General features: G+C 44.6%; 2 protein-coding genes across 3 annotated transcripts; one reads left to right on the plus strand and one right to left on the minus strand.

The window, feature by feature from the left end:
• Window positions 1-1,561: 1,561 nt before the first annotated feature.
• Window positions 1,562-8,123, minus strand: chst7 (carbohydrate (N-acetylglucosamine 6-O) sulfotransferase 7). Its single transcript, XM_061824356.1, has 3 exons — window positions 6,748-8,123; window positions 5,099-5,581; window positions 1,562-1,700 (listed from the first exon to the last, which is right to left on the minus strand). Exons 1-2 carry the CDS (start codon window positions 7,567-7,569, stop codon window positions 5,114-5,116), a joined length of 1,290 nt encoding a protein of 429 aa, XP_061680340.1. The 5' UTR covers window positions 7,570-8,123; the 3' UTR covers window positions 1,562-1,700; window positions 5,099-5,113.
• Window positions 8,124-8,312: 189 nt separating this feature from the next.
• Window positions 8,313-25,788, plus strand: tubgcp5 (tubulin gamma complex component 5). Of its 2 annotated transcripts, none has more exons than XM_061824354.1 (22): window positions 8,313-8,813; window positions 9,142-9,195; window positions 9,920-10,028; window positions 10,096-10,192; window positions 11,703-11,782; window positions 12,024-12,159; window positions 12,469-12,586; window positions 13,610-13,699; window positions 13,876-13,969; window positions 15,072-15,306; window positions 16,192-16,394; window positions 16,507-16,891; window positions 18,227-18,425; window positions 18,513-18,701; window positions 21,454-21,636; window positions 21,710-21,794; window positions 23,427-23,547; window positions 23,630-23,784; window positions 24,173-24,298; window positions 25,222-25,310; window positions 25,396-25,496; window positions 25,578-25,788. In XM_061824354.1, exons 1-22 carry the CDS (start codon window positions 8,680-8,682, stop codon window positions 25,622-25,624), a joined length of 3,030 nt encoding a protein of 1,009 aa, XP_061680338.1. In that variant the 5' UTR covers window positions 8,313-8,679; the 3' UTR covers window positions 25,625-25,788. The 2 variants fall into 2 exon arrangements, with proteins under 2 accessions (XP_061680338.1, XP_061680339.1); XM_061824355.1 differs by having other exon boundaries at window positions 23,639-23,784.
• Window positions 25,789-27,346: the final 1,558 nt, after the last annotated feature.

Here is a 27,346-nt window from a genome sequence, read left to right on the forward strand (position 1 = left end):
TCACAGTTCTGAGGTGCCGGGTTCAATCCCGGACCCGTCTGTGTGGAGTTTGCCTGTTCTCCCCATGTGCCTGTGTGGGTTTTTTCCCGGGTGTTCCGGTTTCTTCCCACATCCCAAAAACATGCAACATTAATTCAACACTCTAAATTGCCCATAGGTGTGATTGGGAGCGCGGCTGTTTGTCTCCGTGTGCCCTGCGATTGACTGGCGACCAGTTCAGGGCGTACCCTGCCTCCTGCCCGTTGACAGTTGGGATAGGCTCCAGCACTCCCTGCAACCCTTGTGAGGATAAGCGATGAAGAAAATGGATGGATGGACTCATCCAAGCCTCTTATCCTCACAAGTCTCGCGGGAAAGCTGGAGCCTATCCCAGCTAGCTTCGGGCGAAAGGCAGACTACACCCTGAACTGGTCGCTGGTTGATCGCGAGGAAGACACCATCACTGAGCGGGAATTGATCCCACGCTGCCCGCACCAAAGGCAGACGCGTGTACCACAACACCATCAGTGGCTGGGACATTGATTGGACACTCTAAATTGCCCCTAGGTGTGATTGTGAGTGCGACTGTTGTCTGTCTCCATGTGCCCTGGGATTGGGTGGCGACCAGTTCAGGGTGAACCCTACTGCTTGCCCATTGACAGCTGGGATAGGCTCCAGCACTCCCCGCGGCCCTTGTGAGGATAAGCGGCAAAGAAAATGGATGGATGATGATATACAGCATCACATTCATTTTAAATAGCAGCGCTAGGCGAACATAAAATTAGCTAAAGATGCAAAGTAGGCCGCTTGTATTTTAGGATCTTCACATTTGACTTTTGCGTCTTTCACAAAGCATGAAATCGTCTCAAAATCTCCGCGCGCGCGCCTTCCCCTCGGCTCGCCCAAATTGCTCCGCGTGGAAAAATAATCACCGCAAAATCCGGCGACGAGGAGGATAATCGGCGACATAAAAACGAGTAAACAAAAATCAAAAAGGTGAAGCAAAAAGTGACCCTCGACATAACGAGGTGTAACGGCGATTACGTTCCTGATTGAGGAGGCGATCTTGCAATTTGAGAAATTCTTGCTTTAATCACATGTATTCTTATGAAACATTTATAACTTATAAAATTATGTAACCTTAATTGGTACCATATGTAAGAAACAAAAAATAAAAAGTGTCTGTGTAACATGTCATTGGGAGGACAGAATGGGGGGGGGGGGGGAAGTCCCGCCCATGTGAGTGTTTTGTCAGTGTGGTGCTGCTGCAGCTGTCCAGATTCCTCGGGGGGGTCGAGAGGCCTTGGAATGAGAAGTGGGAGGGGGGAACCACTTCCTCATGCGGGCCTCCCAAAGCACAAGCACGCACAGTAGTCGCCTCGCACTTTTGAGCAGATCCACTTAGGCCAGTCACGCCAAGGTGAGGCGCCGACCTGTCGGTGCCAACCTTGGATGCCCCCAACTTTTTTTTTTTTTTTTTTTTACAAGGGGATTTAGAGTCAGAGTATGGGGGGGGGATTAGTGCGACTAAATAGGCACTGACGTGTCGAACGGCCTCCTGGCCGCTACTCGGCAGGTAAGAGTACTAAGAGGCTGACCCCCCCCCACCCTCCCTCCGCACTTCTTCTCCTCACTCCTGCGCTTCGGACACGGCCGCACCCAGTCGGCCATTTTCCAGCTGTCCTTCCGTCTTTTTGCCCTCAGCCTTGACTCGCAGGCCCCTGGAAGAGACACGCAAGAAAGTCGTGAGGAAGAAATAGGGCAAAGGAATAGCCATTCATCCATTTTCTTAGCCGCTTATCCTCACGAGGGTCGCGAAGAGTGCTGGGGTCTATCCCAGCTGTCAACGGGCAGGAGGCGGGGTACACCCTGAACTGGTTGCCAGCCAATCACAGAGCACATGGAGACAAACAGACGCGCTCACAATCACACCTAGGGGCAATTTAGAGTGTCCGATTAATGTTGCGGGTTTTTGGGATGTGGGAGGAAACCGGAGTCCCCGGAAAAAACCCACACAGGGACGAGGAGATCATGCAGTCTCCACAGAGGCGGGTCCGGGATTGAACCCGAGACCTCAGAACTGTGAGGCCTACGCTTTCCAGCTTCTCCACCGTGCCGCTGGGCATGGACTTTAAAAAAGCTGACTCCGGGCAAAAGGCGAACTTCACCCTGAACTGGTCGCCAGTCGGTCGCAGGGCACATTCGGCACCATCGCGGACCGCGCTGAAGTCGGGCCTGTGTAGCGCTACACCACAGGTGTCAAACTCAAGGCCCGGGGGCCAGATCTGGGCCACCACATCATTTTATGTGGCCCGCGAAGCCAAATCTAGAGTGTCAATTTCCATGATTCATGTAAAAATCTGTCCCGAATTGTCGTATGTCATAGTTGAAAAACACATTACACTTGATTTCTGATTCCAAAACTAGTTCATAAATTGATGATGTAAATATGATGAGATGATTCAATATTTTTGTTCTACAGTCATAACGGCCCTCTGAGGGAAACCGGAACAACAATGTGGCTCGTGAGAAAAATGAGTTTGACACCCCTGCACTACACCACCTCGATTCAGATTTATTGCGCAATCATTTTTGTTCCCCAATGACTTTGTTATTGTTTAATGATTCAACAAATGTCAGTCAAGCGAGTTACGCTGCACTCACCAACGTTGTTGAATCAGAAACTTTTACTTCTCGGCTACTGATTAATGCGCTCGTTTAACGCGCACTTCCGAAGCCGCTTCTTGTTAAACTTCATGTAAGCTGCAGGTTAGTCATGCAATGGATGTAAATACATTTTTTTTTTTTTTTGGTAAGAGATTAAAATGACGACGGTTACGATTGAGGTACTCGTTTGCGCCAATACACGTCAGTAAAAGAGGAAAATGTTGATCATTGCTTCCCAAAGTAAAAGCAGATGTGTGCAAATGCTCTTATTTTGATACAACGCAAAAAGTGAGGCTGCTTTCATGAAGGACGACAGAAATTGAAGAGATTTGGACAATTTTTAAGTGTATGATCAAAATAGGTCGATTAATTTGATGATCGGTGACTTGTGGATAATTGATTACGTGTGAGACTTCGACTGATTATGATTATTTTTTACTCTTCAATGAAAAAAAAGGTTCTAAGTTGGAAAATTAAATACAATCCTCAATAAATTTTAATTTGAAAAAAAAAAAAAAAAAGAATTTAATAGGGCGGCACGGTGGAGCAACAGGTTAGAGCGTTGGCTTCACAGTTCTGAGGACAGGGATTCAAATCCCGGCCCCACCTGTCTGGGGTTTGCATGTTCTCCCCGTGCCTGCGTGGGTTTCCTCCGGGTGGGCACTCCGATTTCCTCCCACATCCCAAAAACACGCAACATTCACTGGAGACTCTAAATTGCACATAGGTGAGATTGTGAGTGCGACTGCCGTCAGTCGCGATGTGCCCTGCGATTGGCTGGCAACCGGTTCAGGGTGTACCCCGCCACCTGCTCGTTGACAGCTAGGATAGGCTCCAGCACTTCTTGTGACCCTTCTGAGGATAAGCGGCTAAGAAAATGGATGCAGGTAAAATCAGGGGGAGAAAGAGAGAGAAATCAGAGTAAACGGGAGAACAATGTCGTGTCACTAACAATCATGGTCCAACGACGACTGCAAAAATTACGATATCGGTCCACACCCGCATATACAGTACAATTTAAATACATCCATCTATCAGGGTCGCGGGGAGAGCTGAAGCCTATCCCGGCTGTCAACTGGGTACACCCTGAACAGTTTGGGCAAGAAGCCCCCCCCCCCCGCCCCACCCTCCAGCCGCCATCTTTGATAATGGCGTGCGCGCAGGCCCGCTTCCTTCAAGGTTCTGCGTGTCAAAAGCTCAGCGGTGACACGCCGGTAACCCGGGTGAGTCGTATAGCGTGTCACGGTCAGCCGCGGACAATGAAGCCCCTTCCGCGGGGCGCGGGCGCGAGGGCCGGGGCGATTCCCTCGAGCGGGCGCGTCGCCCACCTCGCCCCCCCCCCCCCCCCCCCCCCCGGCGGGCCGTGCCAGCCGCGCAACAATGAGACCCTTGTTGGAAAAGGACGACGCAAAATAGCCACCAGAGAAAGCGCTCGGACGCATTCTGTTCGTGTCGAGTAAATTCACGAGCACGGATGTTCGACAACCACTTTCTTGCCGACTGATACCCGGTACTTAATTCTACTTTCGAGACTGCAACGACATAGAATTTTTTTCCCCCTCTTCTTTCTGATTCTGACGTACATGATTATTCGCACAAACTACCGGCGAGGATGTCAGAAATTATTTTATTTCATATTTTTTTTTAGTATCTTGGCTGGTCTCGGCAGCCTTCTTGACTACCAGATAACTTGAAATAGCGACAGTATCGGCCTGATAACGATACCTGGTATCGGTATTCGTCCATCCCGAGTATGTGATATCAAAATTTGGTATGTTTTTGTCATGCTATTGCAAAGGTGTGAAGCCCGAGGCCCGGGGGCCAGATCCGGCCCGCCGCATGATTTTATGTGGCCCGTGGAGGCAAATTATGTGTCATTTCATTGATTCTTGTGAAAATCTGTACCAAAATTTCAAACCGTCATGTCATAAATGGTATCGTTAAGATGTAAGTATTTTTGTGTTACCAAACATGAACAACGGTTGGGAAACCCATTACCCTTGACTTTTGTTTTCAAAACTACTTCATAAAATAAATATGATGAGGCGATTAAAGATTTTATCGTTTCACATTCATAATGACCCCATGCACTACAACGTGGCCCCGAGTTCGACACCCAAATCATGTGGAGTTTTTGAGGACGACACGGACTATTTCCTGGGGCCCCGAGATTTCAAACGTCTCACAATAACAGATTAATAAAGTTGTATTTTTTCGTGAAACGCAACTACTTTTTAAAAATCTTAATCCACGTGTTTATAAAAACATCAAAATGCGTAATCCTTAATGATCCATTAAATGTGCCCTCACCCTCCCCTCGCTTTTCATGCAATGGACTATTCCATCTTCCTACTGCGCTGCGCGGAGTTGATCCGGGAAGAGGGTGACAAAACAAAAGCGCAAACTCGCTGGCGCGTTATCCCAAACGGCGAATACAGAGCAGCCATCTTACCTGTACGCTCTTCCCTCATGTGGTTTTGTCGGCGTCGTGCTTGGGGTACCCGAGCTGCCTCATGACCTCACTGCAGTAGGCCTCCACCTGGTCGATCTGCTCCACGCTCAGCCTCTCCCGCCAGGCGTAGATGGCCTCCTTGGCGTCCCGCGAGGAGATGAGGAAGGGCCGGTCGGACGAGTAGCCGCGGCCGTGGGTCATGTTGAGCGCGAAGCTCTCCAGCGCCGGCGACGTGGACAGGTTGGAGAAGAGGTAGAGCTTCTGCAGCTCCTGGGCCGGCCGCAGCACCAAGTCCTCGTAGCGGACGCGGTGGTAGCTGCGGCGCACCCAGGGCGGCGCGTTGGTCACCAGCATCATGTCGCCCAGCCAGTTGTCGCAGATGAGCTCCATGGCGCTGGACACGTAGCTCTCGGCCCGGTTCACGCGGTTGTTGGGCACCAGCAGACGCTTGTACTTGTCGTTGTGCTTTTTGCTGCGCAGCACCTGCGTTGCGCCACACACATTTTCACTTTTCGCTCGGAAAAAAAACGCAAAAAGCTCGCCGCGTTTTAATAAAGCGTGGATGACAATTTTACACGGACAAAAAGATCGGCTTTCGGATTGAAACGTAGTAGCAAAATTGCAAATGAGCATCACATTAATACACCGACCTGGCTTTAGAAATATTTTTCCTCATGGGAAAAAAAAAAAAATGGAAATACAGTCTTAAACAACGATCATGCAAGTGTAAAATGAAGCGAACCATCCGACATGCACAAATGACAAAACGAAACTTTTTTTCCAACAAGGCTTTAAGGTGGCGTTTGAAATTGTTTTATTTTAAAATCATTTTTTGTCATTATTATTATTACTATTAGTACATGATAAACAAGATTTGTGAAAAAAATATTTACTGCTGTTTTAACAAATTTGACAGATGCATGTTGAAAAAGTTGACAAATTGTTTTTTTCACTCCTGGGAAAGAGAATCATTTCACTCGGGGTTATGTTTTTATTTTCTTGTTGCACACATTTTTATTGTTCCATTTTCCTACCTGATACCAGATATGCATGTTTAAAAAAAAACGTTTGTCCCCTATTGATTATTTTTTCAGGGCATAGCCGTTCAACAAGTCATACTTGGTGTTTTAAAAAAATGGGACCCATGAAAATAATTGCAAACTCTTTTTTTTTTTAAACATATACGTGTAAAGATAAGTCAACTGTTCGCATGGTAGAATGGAAAAAAATATATAATTATATATATATATATATATATATATATATATATGAAAAGGTGGCACGGTGGAGCAGCTGGTAAAGCGTTGGCCTGACAGTTCTGAGGACCCAGGTTCGATCCCGCCCCGCCTGCGCCGAGTTTGCATGTTCTCCCCCTCCCTGCGTGGGTTTTCCCCTGGCACTCCGGTTTCCTCCCGCATCCCAAAAACACGCAACATTAATTGGACGCTCTAAATTGCCCGTAGGTGTGACTGTGAGTGCGGCTGTTTGTCTCGATGTGCCCTGCGATTGCCTGGCGACCGGTTCAGGGTGTACCCTGCCTCCTGCCCATTGACTGATGGGATAGGCTCCAGCACTCCCCGCGACCATCTTGAGGATAAGCGGCAAAAGAAAATGGATGGATATCTGAAAAGCCAAGAGGCGAACCTCACCTGTATGCTCTCCTTCACCAGGGCCTGCTTGGACTTGAGCCGGGAGTTGTGCACGGCTCGCGGGTCTCGGAAGAGCTGCACGATGTGCAAGTTGACGGCCGGGTCCTTCATGAGCGGCACCAGGGTGCTGAGGTCCAGAACCCGCACGCCCTTGATGACCACCACCGGGTACTTCTTGCACTCCCGCTCCAGCTCGCGGATGTCCCGCTTGGGGCACTTGGCGCAGCGGTCCTCCTGCACCAGGCCGACGCGGTGGCGCTGGTGGGCGTCGCACAGGGGCTCGGAGCACACCACCTTGTTCATCTTCCAGCCGAAGATGAAGGCGGTGGTGAGGTTCTGCGAGCCAGCGTACAGCTTGAGCACGGAGAAGTCGCAGCGGAACAGCGCGCTCAACATGTCGCGCACGGCGCCCTGGAGGCTGCCCGCGTCGCCCGGGTACAGGGCCTGCCAGATGTGCCACATGGGTTCGTACAGGTAGAACACGTCCGGGTGCTGGTTGAACAGCTCGCCGAGGAACGACGAGCCGGTCCTCCAGGTGGCGTGCAGGTAGATGTGCGTGCGGGGGGCGCCGTCGCCGGGCCGCGGGGGCTGCTCCGTGCCGTTGGCGCCGTCCACTTTGTAGCCGTGCTCCCACAGCAGCGCCACGGCGTTCTTCAGGTCCGAGCACCGCGACTGCTGCTGCCGCTCCCGCTGCTGCAGGAGCCCGTGCTTGGCCCGCTGCATCGAGCGCTCCCCGAAGTCGAACACATACGGGATGAGGAGCAGCAAACCCGTGTAGGCGAGGATCAGAACCAAGTATTTCTTCTGGAGCCTCCTCTTCATCGCTTTGGCGTCGGAGCTGCGCTCGCTCGAGTTCTGCCTGCGTGCTTGCGCGGTGGAGGCGACCGGTTGCAGGCTGATGTTCGGGGGGGGGGCACTGGCTTAGAGGCGGGGCTACTTGTTGCGAGACTTTGCCGAAATGTAGGCGGGGTCATCGCCATCGGTGGTTGAACTTTGGAAATTTATGTCATGTAAAGTAAATCTTGACTGGATGTCAACACGGGGCGTCCCACTTTCATAAACTGTCACCATCACTGTCACACATGATCAGATTAAGGTGAGAGGATGATGAGGACAGGGCCAAGGGGCAGTTTGCCCCCCCCCCTCCCACGCGCCTGAACACTGTTATTGTGACGATAAATATTAAAATACTTGAGGAAAACCTAACAATAATCAGAAAATATAAAAAAAATATTAGATACGTCGTTACAGGTGGCTGTTTTCAAAATATATAACTGTGCGTGAGAGGCACTAACTTTCTGCACTTGTAGGTTGTCGACTTATGAGGATTCATTAGTTTACAGGCATATTTGCCACATGTAACATGGCGATCGCGCTCACGTATCCCAGCAAGGGGATACACGCAAGCGGGGTCTCTGTGTATATGATGTCGCTATAAAAAAGTTTAAAAAAAATACTTCAGCACAAATTCAAACAGCGGACAACCAAATACTAATCAGTGGCGTTAGTTTGTAGTGAGGCCGGTTGTTTATTAAAGCGAAATGATCAGAAGGAAACGGAAGGAACTGCTTCCTGTTTCACTTGTGCATTGTGGGAAACAGCGATAAAGACCCACCGATGTCACTTAAAAGATTTTATTACGTTTCAGATTTTCTTTTTCCTTCTTATTTTATTCCTACCATTGAAAAAAAGGACACTATATTTTATTTTTAGAAATAAAGTTGATGCATGTGTTTTGATCCGCACATGCGCACACTGCCTCTGGAAGCTAACAGCGCGCTCAAGAAGATGTTGCTAAGTTAACAACAAAGCTCTCCCGCCCACATGCACAAATGACGTTTTCCAAAACACATTTCGGCTTTTGTTAGTGCTTTATCCCATCCGGATGTTCTCTTGTATTTAGCGGAGAGGTCTCCTCGTGTGAGCTAAGCTATGGCTCACCTCAGCACCTTCGAGAAGGAGACTGAGAAGGAGACGAAGGAGCTGATCAGGTGTTTGAGCGGACTGGATGATGAGGAGGACCACAACTTCCAGTTGGCACTCAAATTCGCATGGTCCAACTTCAGGTAAGATGAGCTGGTTTACCTCCTATCTGGACAATTAAACCTAGTGTATAATGGTTGGATACGCCTCCTCAGTGGTGTCCCCCAGAGATCAATTCGAGGTGCCCTCCTATTCGCCACATAAACTGGAAATAAGATCAAGAGACTTTTGCAAAAGTGTTAGTTCATGCATCAAACACCATCCCAATAAATGAAAAGAAACCGAAGTATTTGTCAATTTCTGTTTACATCAACATGGCTGTGACATAAGCTTGGCCATCCTTGATTTTCAAATCCTCCATCTTCCATCACATTCACTTTCTTTGCCCGTGTCTTTTCTCCCCCCTCACAGGTTCCATCGTTTCCTGGATGTGGACAGCCACAAAGTGCAGCGTAGCATCAGTGGGTATGTCTGTCTCTCCATTTGAACGTGAACTCTCATTTGACTATCGAGGCACATTTGCTGAACTTTATCACATTTTTTTTTCTCATGTGATGTGACTCATCATTACGTTTTGAACTCGGAATTCCCTCTGACTTTTGAGACTGATTTTTCCAGGAAACATTGGCCCAACATATGGACAGTGGCCAACTGGTTAGCACTTCTGCCTCGCGGTTCTCACGACTTGTGTTAAAATTTGGCCCCCCGTCTGTGTGGGGTTTGCACGTCCTTCCCTTTTCTGTGTACATTTTCTCCAGATACTCTGACATCACCAAAACATCCATGGTAGGGTTAATTGAAGACTCTAAATTGCCTTTAGGTGGGGATGTGTGTGTGAATGGTTGTTTCTTTGTATCTGCACTGCGATTAGCTCGCCCAGATTCAGCTGGAGTAAGCTCCAGCACGCCCGCGACCTGAGTGAGGATAAGCGGTACGGAAATGAACGAATGTTGGTTGAACTCCAAATTGTATTTTTGTGTCTACAGATAATATCATTGTTGTTTTTGCCACGTGATATCATGCTCTATTCCTGTTGTTTTTGAGGCAGGTTTGAATTTAGAAATTGAATTTTGAGTTTGATTGTTCTCCAACAAAATTTGTGGTGTACTCCAAACTGCACCACCCCTGATGAATTCTACTTTCAGTCAAAATTAACAGTAAAATGTATTTTTTTCCCCCTTTTAAACAGAATCTATGAAAAGCTCATGGTCCACTCGGAAATGAGTAAGGCCGAAAGCTGGATGAGGCTGACCGAAGAGTTCCTCAACTCACCCTTAGCTGATACCAATGGAACGAAGGTGCATGTCCTCGGGTATAATCTTTCAAAATCGCTGCCGTTTGTAACAATCGACTGTGCTTTTCCAGACTGATGTACACTACAGCATACTGTCGCTGCTGCTGTTCTTATCGGGCTCACCGTCCAACACAAACTTTACGGAGAGACCCCGGATAAAGGACCCTGGTAAGTTCAACACATACAGAAAGTTTTGAATTTAGAGTCGCACGCCTTCAGTGTAAAACCACGTTATGCTGTATTGCTGCTACATGTCCGTTAATTAGCGATTGTTGTTCTTGTATAATTCCTGCAACATCTGTGCTAATTTCTGTTAGCTGGTCTATGGTGTTTCACAAGATATGTTAGCATTAAGATAGCAGACTTTCAACACTCAAAATAATGTGCTGCGGTTGAGCATAATGGTGTTCAAGCGTCCCATGTTTACTGTAATTTTCTGACTTAAAGAAATGCACCTGATTATAAGCCTCACGCGGTACATTTGTTAAGGAAATACCATTTGGTACATACATAAGCCGCACGTGTGTAAAAATGCTGCAAGTGCTCCCATTGAAACACGAGATATCTATAAAGAAAGACGGTATACAGAAAGAGTTTTCAAAGTTTTAATACCTTATCGTAACATAGCAACAACACTAGTACGAACAGGGCTGTTTAAAAAAAATAAAAATAAAAAACGTACAGTTAAAAAAAAAAAAAAAACAGCTAACCCAGCTACACTGTAGCAACACGGTAGCACAGCACTAGTAGTGCTGGTTAAATTAAAAACATACCTAAATCCCTGAGATGCGGCAGTAACACAGCAGCAACATGCTAACGCGGTGCTAATGCAAGCGCAGCACTAACAGGGCCGGTTAAAAACAACACATACCGGTAAAAGTCACTTCCTCGGCACATATATTCCACTGGTGTCACTCTTACCTTTTCCACTTGAGTGCCCCCTTCCGGCCGTAAGAAAAAAAATGCACAAATTATCCGCATCAGTGTTTTTATAGCTGCTTCTTGACAGCAGAGCGTGAGAACAACTTTTAAGGAATACTTTGAAAAGTGTGTTTTCATTTTTCTTTTGTGACTTCCTTTTTATTTTTAAATGTTGTTTCACTTCCGTACTGTCCTTTCAACTTGAAAATGAAGACTTGCCTTCAACGATCTTTTGCAATTTAAAGAAGGTTTGAAATGTTTTTTTGTGTGTGTGTGTGAGTGGTAAAACGATAAAAAAATGTTTTTATTCGTCCCCGATATAGATCATAGATGGCGTCTTGGTGGTTCAGCTGGTAAAGCTTTGGCCTCACAGTTCTGAGGTCCCGGGTCTAATCCTGGACCCACCTGTGTGGAGTTTGCATGTTCTTCCTGTGCCTACGTGGGTTTCCTCCAGGTGCTCCGGTTTCCTCCCACATCCCCAAAACATGCAACATTAATTGGACGCTCTAAATTGCCCGTAGGTGCGATTGTGAGTGTGACTGTCGTTTGTCTCTATGTGCCCTGCGATTGGCTGGCGACCACTTCAGGGTGTACCCCACCCGCCTCCTGCCCATTGACAGCTGGGAGAGGCTCCAGCACTCCCCGCGACCCTTGTGAGGATAAGCGGCTAAGAATAATGATGGGTGGATGGATACATTACAGATTTTCATGTGTTGCGGGTGTGTCTGTCCATTTCTGACGTTATTCTTTCCAACAGAACCACAGGACAACGTTGACTGGGCCAAATATCTCCAGGAGGGGGAGGACATAAACAACGGGCCATATCCTGATACTCCTGTGAGTGGAAACTCGATAAGTATTGACTTTGCTTTTTCTTTGGATTTTTTTTTTTTCCCAGTGATGGAAAAATGGAATAGTTTATTGAAAAATGGAATTAGGAAACAACGTGGCGACTTTACAGTACGTGGTGGTCGGCCTCTATTTAAACTTGTCTTTACGGTTAATTCCAAATGTGGAGGAATTTCACATAATCTTTTTTTTTTTTTTTTTTTTTTTTTTTTTTTTTTTTGACGATCAGGAGTGGTCCGAGGAGGAGAGCGAGGGGGAGGACAGCCATCAGCCCATCAGCAGGGAGGACTCCGGGATCCAGTTGGACAAAACCCCGCAGGAGGACAAAAACCACGGCGACAAGACGGTTTCGGTCTCGCGGACAGGTCGGAAACAATCGCTGTACAGTGCTACCTTGATTTGTAAATTCAACTGAATTGAATTTTACTGAAAATGAATTGAACAGTAATTCTACTATAGATCAAATCAATAACCCCCAAATGAAATCAATTGAAACGTACCAATAAGTTCCAGCTCCCAAAAACGACTACATTTTTTTAAAAGGTTTTGAATGAAGAAAAATGGCACTGAATTGTCTAAAAAGAGAACATAGCTTACACACTGTAGATCAAAAACCTTCAAGAGGGGGGGAAAAAAAGATTATTATTATTTTTTTTTTGTTTGTTTTGTTGCAGTGGGAGAACCCGATGCCCGAGCCTGGCTTGAGCAACACGTGGTGACTCCCTACTGGGTGCCGCACGCCCCCCGGTTCACCCACAGCCTCCATTTACACTCCAACCTGCTCAATGTCTGGTAAGACCCCCGCGCCCAAGTGTGAAGCCACTGATGTTACTCATTTTGTGACAATTAAATTCACATTTAATTACGCAGGTCTGCGATTGGCCGGCGACCAGTTCAGGGTGTACCCCACCTCCTGCCCAAGTATACCTGGGACAGTCTCCAGCACTCTCGCGACGAAAATAGATGGATTGGATTCATACTTTCACTGATGAGTTTGCTCCGTGACCAACCTCATAAATCATTTTTTACCTGCGCAACAAACCAATTTCAGCTCCAGTGCCCATTTTTGAATGTGTTTTTACCGATTAACACAAAAAATGAAAAGCATATCGACTTGGTTGATTTGTTTATTTACGGTAAACCCACACTTTGGCAAGTTTTTACAGCATTTACAACACTTCATTTTTTTCTTTTCTTCATTTCTGACAGTCTTTAAAAAAAAAACCAAACTTTTAAAACATCCATCCATCCATCCATTTCCTTTGCCGCCTATCCTCACGAGGGTCGCGGGAAGTGCTGAAGTCTATCCCAGCTGTCCACGGGCAGGAGGCGGGGTACACCCTGAACTGGTTGCCGGCCAATCACATGGAACATCGAGACAAACACCCGCATTCAAAATGTGCCAATTTAGAGTGCCAATTAATATTGCGGGTTTTTGGGATGTGGGAGTCCCGGAGAAAACCCACGCAGGCAGAGGAAGAACATGCAAACTCCACACAGGCGGGTCCGGGATTGAATCCGTGACCTCAGAACTGTGAGGCCAACACTTTACCAGCTGCTCCACCGTGCGGGCCCTTTTAAAACATTAGAAACATATTTAATCATCTTAAAAAGGGAAACTGTGTCGAAAGCTTGCTCCAAGTCTTTATCCATGGGCAATTTTGATCAAAGAATAGCGCAGACATCTAACATTTACATCCGGGAACTGTTTAGATTTCTAAAAGAAAGCAATGTGTGTCCTTTTAGATGGTTATTAAAATTACTGCATAAAAGTCATACATTTGTGAAGCGCTTACGATCCGTTCTCGTCCGCAGGGACCAGCACTTGTACAACACCGATCCGCTGTACCTGCCCGAAGAAAAAGCCTTCGTCACCGAGACCCAAGTCGTCCGGGAAACGCTGTGGTGAGCTGCTTGATCACATCTTTACCGTGTGACACTCTATTTGTAAGTTAACAAATATACATTTAACAGTTTGTTTTTAACCGAGTGTCTTAAAAAAAACTCAATTATGCTGTGCAACAGAGATTAAATGCAAGTTTGTTTATGATGATATGTGATCAACTCTTTATGTGTCCCAGGCTTCTCTCCAGTGTTAAAAAGCATTTCATATTCCAGCATCACGATGGAAACGTGTCAGTCAGGAATAACGTAGTCGTCACTCATCTCACCAGTGTAGGTGCTTCAAAAAAATGGTTTATTCATAACATATTGTATCGTGTACAGTGGTTCCTTGACGTATGAGTGTCCCAATTTAGTAGTGTTTTTAAAAAAAAAAAAATTGTGTCAAAATATGACTCACGAGTGAGTTTCAGATGTTAAGTGTGGCCGCAATCGCTTCCGTGTGTGGAGATGACTCTGTCCTCTTTTTTTTTTTTTTTTTTTTTTTTTTTGCAATCGTAATTAATGAATGAGAGTTTGTGTAAAACCAGCGGTCATTTATTGAAATATTGGTATTTGTCTTGAGTACTAGCTGAAAACATGGATGGATTCCGGGAAAGGTTAACGTGTCACTGAACACATTTCCGCGTTCGCGAGCCGTCAACTGTCGTCCTTTTTATCAATCATAGTTAATGAATGAGAGTTTGTGTAAAACCAGCAGTCATTTATTGAAATATTGGTATTTGTCTTGAATACTAGCTGAAAACATGGATGGATTCCGGGAAAGGTTAACGTGTGGCCGAACGCTTCCGCGTTCACGAGCCGTCAAAACCGTCACTATGTAGGATTTATTCCTGATTCCTGAACAGATCCAGCAACAAAGTATTCGTACGCGTCCAGACTTTTCTACGCTTTCAAACTTTTCCGTGTAAATCTCGACGACTTACTCACCAGATGTGTAGATCAAGTTGTCCAAGACAAGCGGAAGCTGGTTAACAGTCCAATTTCTTATCAGTGAAAACATCGACTTGGGCATTAAATACGGGTCCTCCATGCCGAGTTTATCTAATTTTTCCACATACCTTTGTGTATTTTCACCTTCTAAATGTCTAACGGTATGGGTCAAGACTCCGGGCCTCACGCTACAAGACATATTTTCATGTCGTCTCCAACCGACTTAGAATTGAACAATGCTTTGTTTGACTGGCAACATGGCGACGTAAACAAAAGTCACGTGATTTTATGACGTAGGTGCACGAGCTCTATAGGTGTATATATATAATTCAGTGACTAATATCAATAGGGAAAATCGATGTGATTATGAGATGCAACGACTTGAAGCTGTTACCCTGGGTACTACTTTATATCAACATCCCCTTCTTGTACTTTGCGGCAGAACTGCTTGCGGTCTGTACTGGAGCACATAGCCGCGTACGGTGAAGCGGTGTTCCGGCTGCAGAGGTTCATCGACGAGGTGACGGGCCACAGCCCGGAGGTCGGCCCGAACGGGTCCAAGAGGGCCTCCGAGCCTCCGTTCAGGACCTACCAGGCCTTCGTGTGGGCGCTCAACAAGTACTTCACCAGCTTCAAAGAGGAGCTGACCGCCATCGAGAAAGTGCTCGTGTGCAAAGGTAAGTGATCTGCTTCAGATCTATTTATGAAAATATGCAATATAGACAGACAAGGAAATGTTTTTGCACCCAAGTCATTTACTAGCCTGCCACTCTTTGAACTGTAACGATAGCGGTCTGCAAGCCGTTTGGCCATACTTTTCTCTCCTGTGGACTATGGAGCTTTGCAAAATTTCTGCAGTCTGTCGTGTCTTTCCAGTTGTTCAGACCGTGAGCTGTTTAAGCAAAATGTTTCCACATCTTATTCCGTGCCTTTTTTCCCTTGAAGAAGCTGCGGACAAGCTCAAATATTTGTGACTGATTCAGACTCACACCTATGTCCACAGTTTTATGGACAGGGATGCCACCCACAGCAGAGGAACTGTGGCAGATGCACAGGAAGCTGCGTGAAGCCAGCTCTGTTTAAAAAAAAAATATATATATATATCTTTTTCAACTTATACTGATCAGCTGAAAAATCACGCGATCGGCCATGACTTCCAATCATGCGATTGAAATCAGTTTTCAATAGTTTTTTTTTACCATTCCTAGACTTTAAAGACATTTAAACGTGTTAAAAGACATTTTTTTTAAATGTTCCCGAGTCCCTATTCTCACTGTTGAACATTTTCTAAATAAAATGCTAAGCATTATTGCTTTTAAGCTGTTTGGTCACTCCTTGTTGAAATTTACTGTAAAAACGAAAAAGCAAAAAAGAAGTGAATGTATATTCAAACACCAAAATGTTCAACTAAACCATTTAATGCTGCCAATCAAAATGCCATAGATGGGCTACCAGAAATGGCCATAACGATATAGTGGAGGTTCACAGTATGGATGATAATTACATGATACATGATAATTTTTTAGTATCAGGTTTATACATGTAAGTTGGTCCTCCTCCAGATGAGACCGTGACCCTGTCTGGCGTGCTCGAGCGTCTCAACCCGCACCTCACCCAGATCAAAGTGCTGCACAGGGTCTTTTGCACCGGCGTCGCCGAGGTGCCCCCCGATACCCCCAACGTGGTGCGGGCCTCCCACCTGCTCAACACGCTTTACAAGGCTATCATCGAGTACGACAGCGTCGGGGAAGCTTGCGAGCAAACGGTGATTATTCATTTTTGTGCGTGTGTGTAAATCTCAGGGACAAAAATACAAAAAAATATATATATGAATTTTGGTTTGGGTGTTAGTAAACTTTCCCACCTTTCTGCATTAGGTGGCATTACTGTTTTCATTGTGGACCGAGACCGTGCGACCATATTTGGAGATAGTGGACGAATGGATCGTCCACGGCCACCTGTTCGACCCCGCCAAGGAGTTCATCATCCAAAGGAACAAGGACGTGGCGGTCAACCACAGGGACTTCTGGCACGCCACTTACACGCTTTACAGCATCTCCGAAACTGTGGAGAGCGAGCTGAGCGACGCGGCCAGCGGCAGCTCCGGAGGGGACGGCGGAGGAGGAAACCGGCAGCTCACCATGGTGTCCTTCCTCAAGCCCGTCCTCAAGCAGATCATCATGGCCGGGAAGTCCATGCAGCTCCTCAAGAACCTGGACCGCAAAGACGACGCTCAGCAGCCATCCGAGGGATCCTCAAGAGGTCTGTTGTTTTTTTTGTTTTGTTTTGTTTTTTTTCCCCCAAGGAGTTATTATGGAGTTATTCCGGTCTTGTTGGTTTGAATCAGCCCTTTCTCACTCAGTGGCTACTGAATTAGAGTGACAAATGGCTGCTTCAAACAAAAATTTCACGTTAAATTTAGCTCCTGGGCTTTCGAGCGGCCCTGACGTGTCTGCTGAATTTAGTCTTAATCAGTAAAACTAATGTCGGGGCTCACTTTTCCCAAGTTTGAGGAGCGTGAAACTAAGTGAGAAATGACTGCTTCAAACCAAAATGGACGACTTCCCATTTACCGTAATTCCCGGCCTACTGAGCGCACCTGGTTATTAGCCTCACCCAGTACATTTGTAAAGGAAATACCATTTGGTACATACATATGGCGCAGCTGTATAAAAGCAGGAATTACCCACATTGAAACAGGAAATATTTACAAAGATGGTACATAGAGAGTTTAATGCTAGCACCGCCGCGCTCACGCTAACGCTAGCGCCGGGCTAACAGGGCCAGTTAAAAATAAAACATACCGGTAAAAATCACTGCGACACGGCAGTAATACGCTGGCGCAGCGCTAACAAGGGCCAGACCGGTAAAGGTCAGTTCCTTGGCACATATTTTCCACCGGTCTCACTCTTACCTTTTCCGCTTGAGCGCCCCCTTGCAGCCGTTAGAAAAAATGCACAAATTAGCCGCATCACCACATAAACCGCAGGGTTGAAAGCGTGTGGAAATAAAATTGTAGTTTATAAGCTGGAAACTGCGGTAATTTTAATCATGGCTTCTTGAGACTTTTATCAGTCAACAGAAATTTGGGTGGACATGTCTATCACCACATAACGTTCAAAAACGTCTCAAGGATCCATTTCCAAAATTGAATAATTTTGGTTTGAAACAGTCATTTGGACTCAGTAGCGCCTCCTGGAACGTTAGAGGGGGATAAAAGACAGCCCCAGACACTGGCTACGTTTACCAATGGGCCAAAAATAATTTTAATCATCGTACATTGTAATTGGTTGCACAAATAGACTCAAGGACTGGTTGGACAGAAAGTTGGCCATTTTGGGTTGGAGAAGCAAGTTTTCACTTATTAGGGAGCCCCGTAAAGTTATTTAAAAAAAAAAAAAAAATCTTCGGCTCCAGCGCCAGTTTCAGACATTGACATGTAATTTTGCCATTTTCTATTATGTCAAGACACCTGAAAATCGTCGTAAAAACCTGTTGAAGTTGATAACGACAGCTCGGCGATCCATGATCGGAAGTGAACAGGAAGTCGGCCATTTTGTTTAGAATCGTTCATTTTCACTGTGTTTTCTGATGCAGATGCAGAGCGCAAGAGTCTATACACCCTGTTCCTGGAGTCGGTGCAGTCGCGCCTCCGCAGCCAGGACGCGTCTCCCTCCGGCGTAGGGACGGAGCAACAGGCCACCAGGAGGAGCCTGATCCGGATGCAGTCGGTCATCGCGCAGCATCTGGAGATCGACGACCTCCACGACCCGCTGCTGGCCATCAACTTCGCCAGGTGAGCCACGCGCAGTCCTACATCTGCAAGTACTTCGTAGATGAATCTTGTGGAAGTCTGAAGCTTTTTTTAAAAAATTTGCATCAGGCTGTACTTGGAACAGAGCGACTTTCACGAGCGCTTCTCTCGGGACGACTTCACCGTGGACCGCTCGTCGCAGTCGGTGACCTGCCAGACGTTCGAGCTCACGTTGCGCTCCTGCCTCTACCCGCACATCCAGCGGCGCTACGTCGAGTGCTGCGGGAACCTCATGAGGACCTTGAAAAAGGACTACAAGTAAGTTGGCGAGCAACGCCGCACACAGGAACTTTTGAAGAGTTTTTCCCGTAGGAAATAATGGAAATATAGTGACACCTCCGTTTTCGTACAAATCGGTTTTCGAACGCAAATTTCGAGATTTTTTTTGCTTTGGTTTTCGAACGAAAATCGGTATACGAACGCCCCCACCAGCTGACCCGCGACAATTTGCTATTGTGCTTTCGAACGCACCCCCGAAGAAAAAAAAAAACCGACATAACGCGCGCAACCAGTTGACCCACACACTCCTCTGGACGTGGACGTGTCCCGGGAGTGACTTTCTTTGTTCCAATTGAGCAATATTAACCCCCGATCATGGCGCCAAAGAAGGCAAGTGGAACTGCTGGTGCTGAAAAAAGGAAAGTGATGCGTAAAACTGTCGACTTCAAGAAGGATCTGCTAGCCGAATCCGGTGTTGCTTGTTTCTGGGCTATCGAAGAAGTACAGCATGGCGAAATCGACGATCAGCACCATCCTGAAACACGAGGATGCCCTCAAAGCAAGTGATGTTGCTAAAGGAGCAACCGTGTTGACCGAGCGGAGGCCGCAGATCTCGGAGGAAGTTGAAAAGTTGCTTCTTAAATTTTGCAAACGGGCAGCAGTTAGCTGGGGATAGTGTTGGCGAGGAAGGGAGGAGATGTCGTCTGATGAGGCTGAAGGCAGGAAGGATGTCTCAAGTGCCGATATAAAAGCTATCTGCGCTAAATGGAACGACATCCATAATTTTGTCCAACTCCGTCGCCCTAACAAAGCAGAATGTTGCAGAGCACTGCAAAATTTCAATGACGTTGTTATGAGCCACTTCAGGAAGGTGCTCAAAAGACGGCAGAAACAGTCGACATTAGATTCTTTCTTTGCTAAAAAGGGGCGAGTCACCCCCACCGAAGACAAACTGTTGTTTTGCATTTGCATTGTTGTTTTGCATTCACCCTACCTTTAATTGCAAGTTAAAATTTCTTCTACGTTACGTACTTTCTGTGCAAATGAAAAGCAGTTGGTTCCCCCCCCCCCCTCATTATTGCTTGTTTAAAGTTATTCTGCAGTTTTGTTAATAAAAAAAATGTTTACAAGGCTGGGGGCCGAGTCACTACAGATACGGCAATACATTCCCAGCCTAGCATACTCTACTGCTAAAGCATACATTTTAAGCAAAAAATACATATATTTCTTGAATGATTTAATTATATAAAGTATTTAAACTATACACGTATTTCTACTATGCAGTTTATTATCAGGAAAATAAAAAAAAAATCGCTTAAAAAACTTTTTTTAGGCTTGGAACGCATTATTTAATTTTCCATTCATTGTAATAGGAAAACGTGCTTTGGTTTTCAAACGTTTTGGTTTTCAATTGGCTTTCTGGAACGGAATGTCTTCGAGAACCAAGGCACCACTGTATTGACATCCCATCATATGTATATCCATCCGACTTGATGAGAGCCGGTTTGGATCGGGAACCGCTTTCGTGGTCACAATTCATTAAGAAAGAGGCCGTACGTAATATGTGTGGCATCTTTTCGCTTTTTTTTTTTTACTCTGCGAGAAGAGGTGGGAGCACACCAGGAAGGAAGACGAGTGAGTAAAAGAGGAAGGGGCCGCAAGGGGAAAAACAAATGTGTGCTGCTAAGGAATGATTAGGAGAATGACTGACAGCAGGAAAAGGAAACATTTGGAAACTTTTAAAACTTGATGAGCAATACAAAGGCAGTGTCAGGCGGCCCGGACAAGCGACGTGCGCAAGCGCCCGTTCGTCCAATGGGAATAATAAAGACCAGAAGCATTTGGACCTGATATTAATGAAGGTTCCAGCGTGTCTAATGCAAGTCTTGCACAGTGGAATAATGTCCAAAACAGGAGACAGCAAATCATTTCCCAGACAAGAAACCGGATCAGCTCCTCAAAGCTGAGACAATTGCTTTCTCGATGCCAATCGTAACTATAGTTCAGATATCTTAATGTTTTTTTTTTGGTTTTACATATTTTAATTATTACAGTATTTTTTCATTTTGGAGTGATTCTGTTTCAGTTCAAATTTTATTTAATGGAAAAAAAAAAAATTCAAACACAAGTGTCAAACTCAAGGCCCGGGGGCCAGATGCGGCCCGTCACATGATTTTAATGTGGCCAGCGAAGGCAAATCATGTGTATCAACTTAAATGATTTTTGTAAAATCCGGACCAAAATTTCAAATTGTCATATCATAAATGATGGCGTTGAGATATTGCAGGCATTTTTGTGTTACCAAACATCAACAATAGTTGAAAAACCCACTACCCCATGATTTCTGATTCCAAAACGAGTTGATACATTTTAATTTGTAAATATGATTGGTCAATTAAAGATTTTCATGGTTTCAGTCAGAATGGCTCTCTGACAGAAACCGTAACTACAATGAGGTGCGTGATAAAAAAAGTTCGACACCCCTGGATTAAAAGATTACTTCAGTTGCCTGGTTACATTTCTTTTTTTGTATTTTATTCTCTAGTAACACAAAGTAGAGGGATAGTTTTCATAATAAATGCAATAAAAAAAATTGCATTTTTCTTTCTGTTAGTTTGTATATCCATCCATTCATTTTCTTTGCCACTTATCCTCACGAGGGTCGCGGGGAGCGCTGGAGCCAATCCCAGCTGTCAACGGGCAGGACGTGGGTGGAGTACACCCTGAATTGGTTGCCAGTTGTACACTATGCAGTTTCCTGGAAAAACAAATTTTCCTTCTTCTTCTTCAGGTTGCTCGAGTATCTGCAGGCCATGAGGAACTACTTCCTGCTAGAGGCCGGCGACACCATGTACGACTTCTACACGGCCATCTTTGACAAGGTGCGCGAGAAGGAGAGCTGGCAGCAGCCGGCCTTCCTCAACGGACAGCTGCAGGAAGCTGTCAGACAGCGCCGCCCGGAGGACAGCAGCAGGTACTGCGCTTGCATTTCTCTGTTTGACTGTGACACTTTCCGTTAATAATCCACACTTTTCTATCTTTGTAAGGTTGTCGATCTTCTTGGAGACAATCGACCCCGGCCGCAAGAAACACCCCGTCAATAATCTGGAAGTACTGACCCTCAGTTACAAGGTATTTTTTTTCTTATTAACCGCGGCTTGTTTAAGCACAATTTAACAACTATAAAACTATTGTGTACTTGTATATGATTTTCACTTTAAGTGTTTATAAATCAATTCCAGCAACAACAAACGGCTTACAAATATAACCTTTTTTTGTTATTTAACTCGTTCTCAGCCAACCCTTCTAATGATTTAACTTTTTTAGACATCAATGGCAGTCATTTGAAATATAGCACTCTATAGTTTTGTATTTCATTAAAACACACATTCATTAACATAAATAAATAGAATATAAACGTCAGGCGTCGCAATGAATTTATTTTGTGGCTGCTTCCGGTGTGCATGCCTTGGCCACCAGGGGGCAGTCTGATGCAGAACTAGCGCTATGCATGAAGGAGATGGTCACAATGCCAGTAAGTTGCAGTTGCCAGTAAGCTGTTTCTTTTTGCAGCGCATAAAGGAAATATGCGTGTGAGTATCTTGGAAAAAATACAAATCAGTCATGGTAAAAATTGTAAGTCAAGGTACCACTGATGTTTAAAAAAAAAAAAAAAAAAAAAGACCAGATGGCTCATTGGCCACCAAAACCGAAGTCACCATCCGCCATCTTGATACTCCCAAAACAACCATGCCGACCTGTGCGTTAATCGCCAGTTTCATGGCTGTGAGAAAACATTGCAGAGATAAGTTAGAAAGATTCACTTTGACACTGTTAAAAGTTTGTTTGTAAATTTTTTTTTTTAGTATGTTCTGATGACCTTAATTCATTTGAACAAAGTTTTGTTTACGGTTGTGGTTATTCACTGTTCACCTTTATAGACCGACAGTTTTTTCGCAAAAAAGTGACGGGACTATTTTCCCAGACTTCATCCGTGGATAAGCAAGAAAACACATTTTCTGTGAAATTTTTTTGATTCATTTCAAAATACACAAGTCTGCATATTGAATTTGATTTCCAAATGCGAGGAAACAAGTTTCAATTTTCTGTCTGAAATAGGACGTCGCAGAGACAACAAATGAACAATGCGTTTCGCATGTATTTTCCCATTGCGAGCCCTTATTTCTAAAAATATATCGAACTGATTGACTTGAAATTTAATGTTTTTATGACAAAAAATGCTTAGTTTTTTGCTATGTTTTGATGATTGTGCTTCACAGCTTAGTTTGGGAAAAATTAACATGTCACGGAAATCGGGCCCAAGGTAATATACAAGATTTCTTTGTAGTCACTGTGTTGTACGTCTTTCCTTCGCACTTCACCTTTTTTGGCTTACCGAGTCGAATTAAAAATCCTTTATGTTACCAGAACTGAAAAAATATAAAGCTCACACGACCAGATTTAATTCTACGTGCCAAATTTTGAGGCGAAACCCCGCCATAATCCAACCTGTGAACTATGTCTTCCACTCGTTTTGGGAGTACCAAGATGGCTTCAACCAATCAACATACTGCTCGATGTCTATGCAGTCTTTTTTTTTTTTTTTTTTTTTTTTTAGGTCAGTACAAGGTACCATCGGAACAAAATTTGGGCACGTGCAGGAGGGGCCTGCTAATGAGGGCGTACATTTGGTAACTTCGTGCGAGTAAATAAATGATCAAAACAAACGAAACCAAACGTTCTTCTTTTTTCCTCCCCTTACAGGTTCCGTGGCCCGTGGACATCGTCATCAGCTCCGAGTGTCAAAAAATTTACAACCAAGTGTTTCTGCTGTTGCTTCAAATCAAATGGGCCAAGTACAGCTTGGACACGCTTCGATTCAGCGGTACTTTTCGTCCTTCCCTCCATCGCGCTCAAACGGTCCGCAGTATAATCACGGCAAGCAGTGCGCGCATTTAAATGATCAGAGTTTGCAGATTTCACGGAGAAACTGGAGGGGGCGCCGTGTGACGATGCCAAGACGAAGGAACGACCGGTCAAGCAGCAGATTCACCGCATGTGCCTGCTGCGCGTCAAACTTATGCACTTTGTCAACAGCCTTCACAACTACATCATGACCAGGGTGAGACCCACTTGCCCCAATTTAGTAATTTTTCCAGTAAGAAGCAGTCATTTTTTTTTATTTTATTTTTTTTTAGTTTAGTGACTCGTGACACAAAATTTCAGGAATGCAATGAAGGTAATATAACGGGCTCACGTGGCACTGAGTCCTGTTTATTGAATGGGACACAGTCAAAAGACGCCCGAGAAGCTGATGTTGGCGACGGCTCACACCAAGACGCTCGCACGCAGACAAATTTGCTTGTTACGACCCGATTCCGGTTCATGTCGTCACTCACTAGGCTACATCCTTTAAAGGAACACATCCAACACGTGAATACTATAGTACGTACAGTTATTCCACTTTATTAAAGATGTTTATTTCTTTGAATTTGTTTGGTGTCGCTCAGATACTACACAGCACTGGACTCGAGTTCCAGCATCAGGTGCAAGAAGCAAAGGACCTGGACCAGCTGATCAAGATCCATTACCGATACCTTGCAACCATTCATGACCGCTGCTTATTGAGGGAGAAGGTAAATAATAGCAATATAACGGTTCGTGTATTCATATTTTGGGTTTTAAGTCGGAGTTCCCACTTATAATATTTAAGGGACAGTAAATGCCTGGCGCTCCGGCAAAATGTCTTCTCTGTAATCAGCAGGTACAGTGCACCTTTTTAATAGTACTTTATGTGAAACATATCTGGTTTGAAACTGAAATTATCCCTCAGTAACGATCCTGTCTGCAACTATTATTTTGATTTCCTAAAATGAACTCAAACTATTGTTGTTGCACATTCCTAAAAATAAAGACGATTGGTGTTGCACTTTCCAGTAATGATCGATAATCGGATGTTGCACTCTCCTAAATAGAAGACAAAATATTAATGTTGCATTGTCTCAAAAAGAAAAATTTGGGCTTTTTAAAAATTCCTTTATTTTATTGTACTAATTTGAGAGTTTTTTTTTTAATTTGATAATTTCCAGTTAGCAGTTTTTTAAATGTTTCATTTTTATTGCCATGTGTTAGTTTGTTTTGGCCTCACAGTTCTGAGGACCCGGGTTCGATCCCGGCCCCGCCTGTGTGGAGTTTGCATGTTCTCCCCCCCGTACCTGCGTGGGTTTTCTCCAGGTGGGCACGCCGGTTTCCTCCCACATCCCAAAAACACGCAACATTTATTGGACTCTCTAAATTGCCCGTAGGTGGGATTGTGAGCGCGGCTGTTTGTCTCGATGTACGCTGCGATTGACTGGCGACCAGTTCAGGGCGTACCCCGCCTCCTGCCCGTTGACAGCTGGGATAGGCTCCAGCAAATCCCGGGGACCCTCGTGAGGATAAGCGGCAAAAGAAAATGGATGGATAGCTGAAAAGCCGTGGATGGATAGATCATCTGTTTTGCCATTTGTTTTGATTTGTGACATCAGCCATTTTTTCCTTACTTCCTTCATTCCCTCAGGTCAGTTTTGTAAAGGAAGCCATCATGAAGGTTCTCAACCTGGTCCTGATTTTCTCGGACCGATGGCAAGCTGGATTTGGAGTCTGGAAGTAAGAGCGTGTATAGAAAAGTGTACACTCATCAATCCTTTGTGATTATTATGATTTTTTTTTTTTTTTTTTTTGGGGGTCGTAGGATTGAGTCCATTGCCAAAATGGAGTCGGATTTCAAAAACTGTCACATGTTCCTGGTGACGATCCTCAACAAGGCCGTGTGCCGCGGCTCGTTCCCACATTGTAAGTACAATTTGATTGCACTTGTAATATTTGATGCACAGGCGAGCAACGTGTGTGTGTTTTTTCTGTTTTTGTTCACAGTGGAGTCGCTCGCCCTCTCGTTGATGGCGGGCTTCGAGCAGTGCTGACAGGGAAGCCGCAGTCCAACAACGTGCTTGATAGAGCATTATATGTCATGTGACGCTTACATATTGCGCCAAAACTTGTTTGTAAATGTCTTATTACTAGCTGTCAATGTGGCTGTTAATAATGTCTGTTTGTTGTATGAAGCACAATAAATTCTTACTCCACACTGGAAATGTCATTTTAATGGCCCACTTTACTGGTTTTGATAGAGACATTCTTCAGCATTTGTACGGAATGATTTACATTTTGTCATTCCTCCAAAAGCGGAATAAGTGAAAAAAATTAAAATGTGTTAAGCGAGCTGAATTGCTTCCAATGAAGATGAAAGCGCAGATGTATTTTTTCATTTCAACAGCTTTTCATTGGAGATAAGTCGATAATAGATGAGGTCAAAAAATATTTTAATCATTGAAGGTTAATTCTTTGACTTTTTAGTTGCTCAGATGAATGGCCTAGCCGAGCTCTTTGGATGCTAACACGATCTGTCAATTTATATTTGAATTATGGTTGTATTCATCAAGAATTAGTCAGGAGTGTGTTTAGCTTGGAGGCTTTTTGGCACTTATGAGTCACCAAAAGTGAAGTATGAAGTCTTTTTGTCACTGTGTGACCATCTTCTGGTTCTGGTATGTCGCTTCCCTAGTTGGGCCGAAGTTCAAACTTGGTATACAGTATGTACAGTAGGGTAAAAATGAGTCATCTTGACTTGCAAGTGTCGCAAATTCCATTTTTTTCAAGTTACGAGACATCTCTTTGTCAAATTATAATTATTTTGACTTTTTTTTTTAAAGCCTTATTTTGCAAGCAAAATTTTGAATTCCGTATTGGCGTCGGATCCTCTGCCACTAGATAACGGCAGCAATTTGGCAGATAGCGAGCAAATCAAAATTAAAAAAGGCTTCAAGCTCTGATTGGACGCTTCAAGTTGATGTTTGCTTTTAAAGGAAATATAGAAGAAAGAGCTACAAGTTCTGTATTTAAAACAACCGAATAGCGTTCCCCTATGAAGTATGAGTATACGGTAATGGGAAACGCCAAAGACATGCTAATGAATAGCATCGATGTTGGTAATAGAACACTGGAAGTAACAGATATTTAAACAAACTGTGGAGTAACACATGTAGACAGACAATATGACAATACTTGTGGATTTATTCTTAAACCTCTGCAAAGATTACTAATCTTACTGTAGAGTCACTGTGCTATCTATATAGCTCTATGTTTGTCATGTTGCCAGCTGGCCAAGGTGCACATACCAGGAGGAGTGGCACAATATCCATTGAAGGGAAGGAGAAAATGTAGCAAAAACTTTTTTTGTTTTTTAAAAAATATATATATGCTCTATTGAGATTTTTTTTTTTTTTTTTGGGAGGGGGTAGAATGGATTAATAGCAATTGTACCTGTGAATTTTGGAACATCTGGAAGTAAATTAGTGCCACCAGGATTTGGATTTGAAATGCCACGGAAAACAGGATTTGAAATGGAAATGTAGAGCGATCACATTTTCAATAGTTGCTACAATTCGCTGTCTGAAATGAAACCAGCCAATCCCAGTTACGCTTTCTTAGTCACGTAACTGCGATCGGCTGGGTGTTCGGTGGCACAGACGGTGAATTGTCGCCGGTTGAATTTCCGGCAGCGAACTGTAACAACTATCGAAAATGTGATCACTTTACATTCAAAATCCAAATCCTGTTTTCTCTGGCATTGTAAATTCAAATCC

Source organism: Syngnathoides biaculeatus, chromosome 7 (assembly GCF_019802595.1).
Source record: "Syngnathoides biaculeatus isolate LvHL_M chromosome 7, ASM1980259v1, whole genome shotgun sequence".
Lineage (NCBI taxonomy): Eukaryota > Metazoa > Chordata > Actinopteri > Syngnathiformes > Syngnathidae > Syngnathoides > Syngnathoides biaculeatus.

Bases quoted from the DNA above. Each gene is read 5' to 3' on its own strand.
- tubgcp5 (XM_061824354.1), top strand. From the start codon at position 8,680: ATGGCTCACCTCAGCACCTTCGAGAAGGAGACTGAGAAGGAGACGAAG. The intron at 18,702-21,453 runs GTAAGTTGGCGA...CTTCTTCTTCAG, and splicing joins ACCTTGAAAAAGGACTACAA to GTTGCTCGAGTATCTGCAGG. The intron at 24,299-25,221 runs GTAAATAATAGC...TCATTCCCTCAG, and splicing joins GCTGCTTATTGAGGGAGAAG to GTCAGTTTTGTAAAGGAAGC.
- chst7 (XM_061824356.1), bottom strand. From the start codon at position 7,569: ATGAAGAGGAGGCTCCAGAAGAAATACTTGGTTCTGATCCTCGCCTAC. The intron at 5,582-6,747 runs GTGAGGTTCGCC...GGCGCAACGCAG, and splicing joins TGGTGAAGGAGAGCATACAG to GTGCTGCGCAGCAAAAAGCA.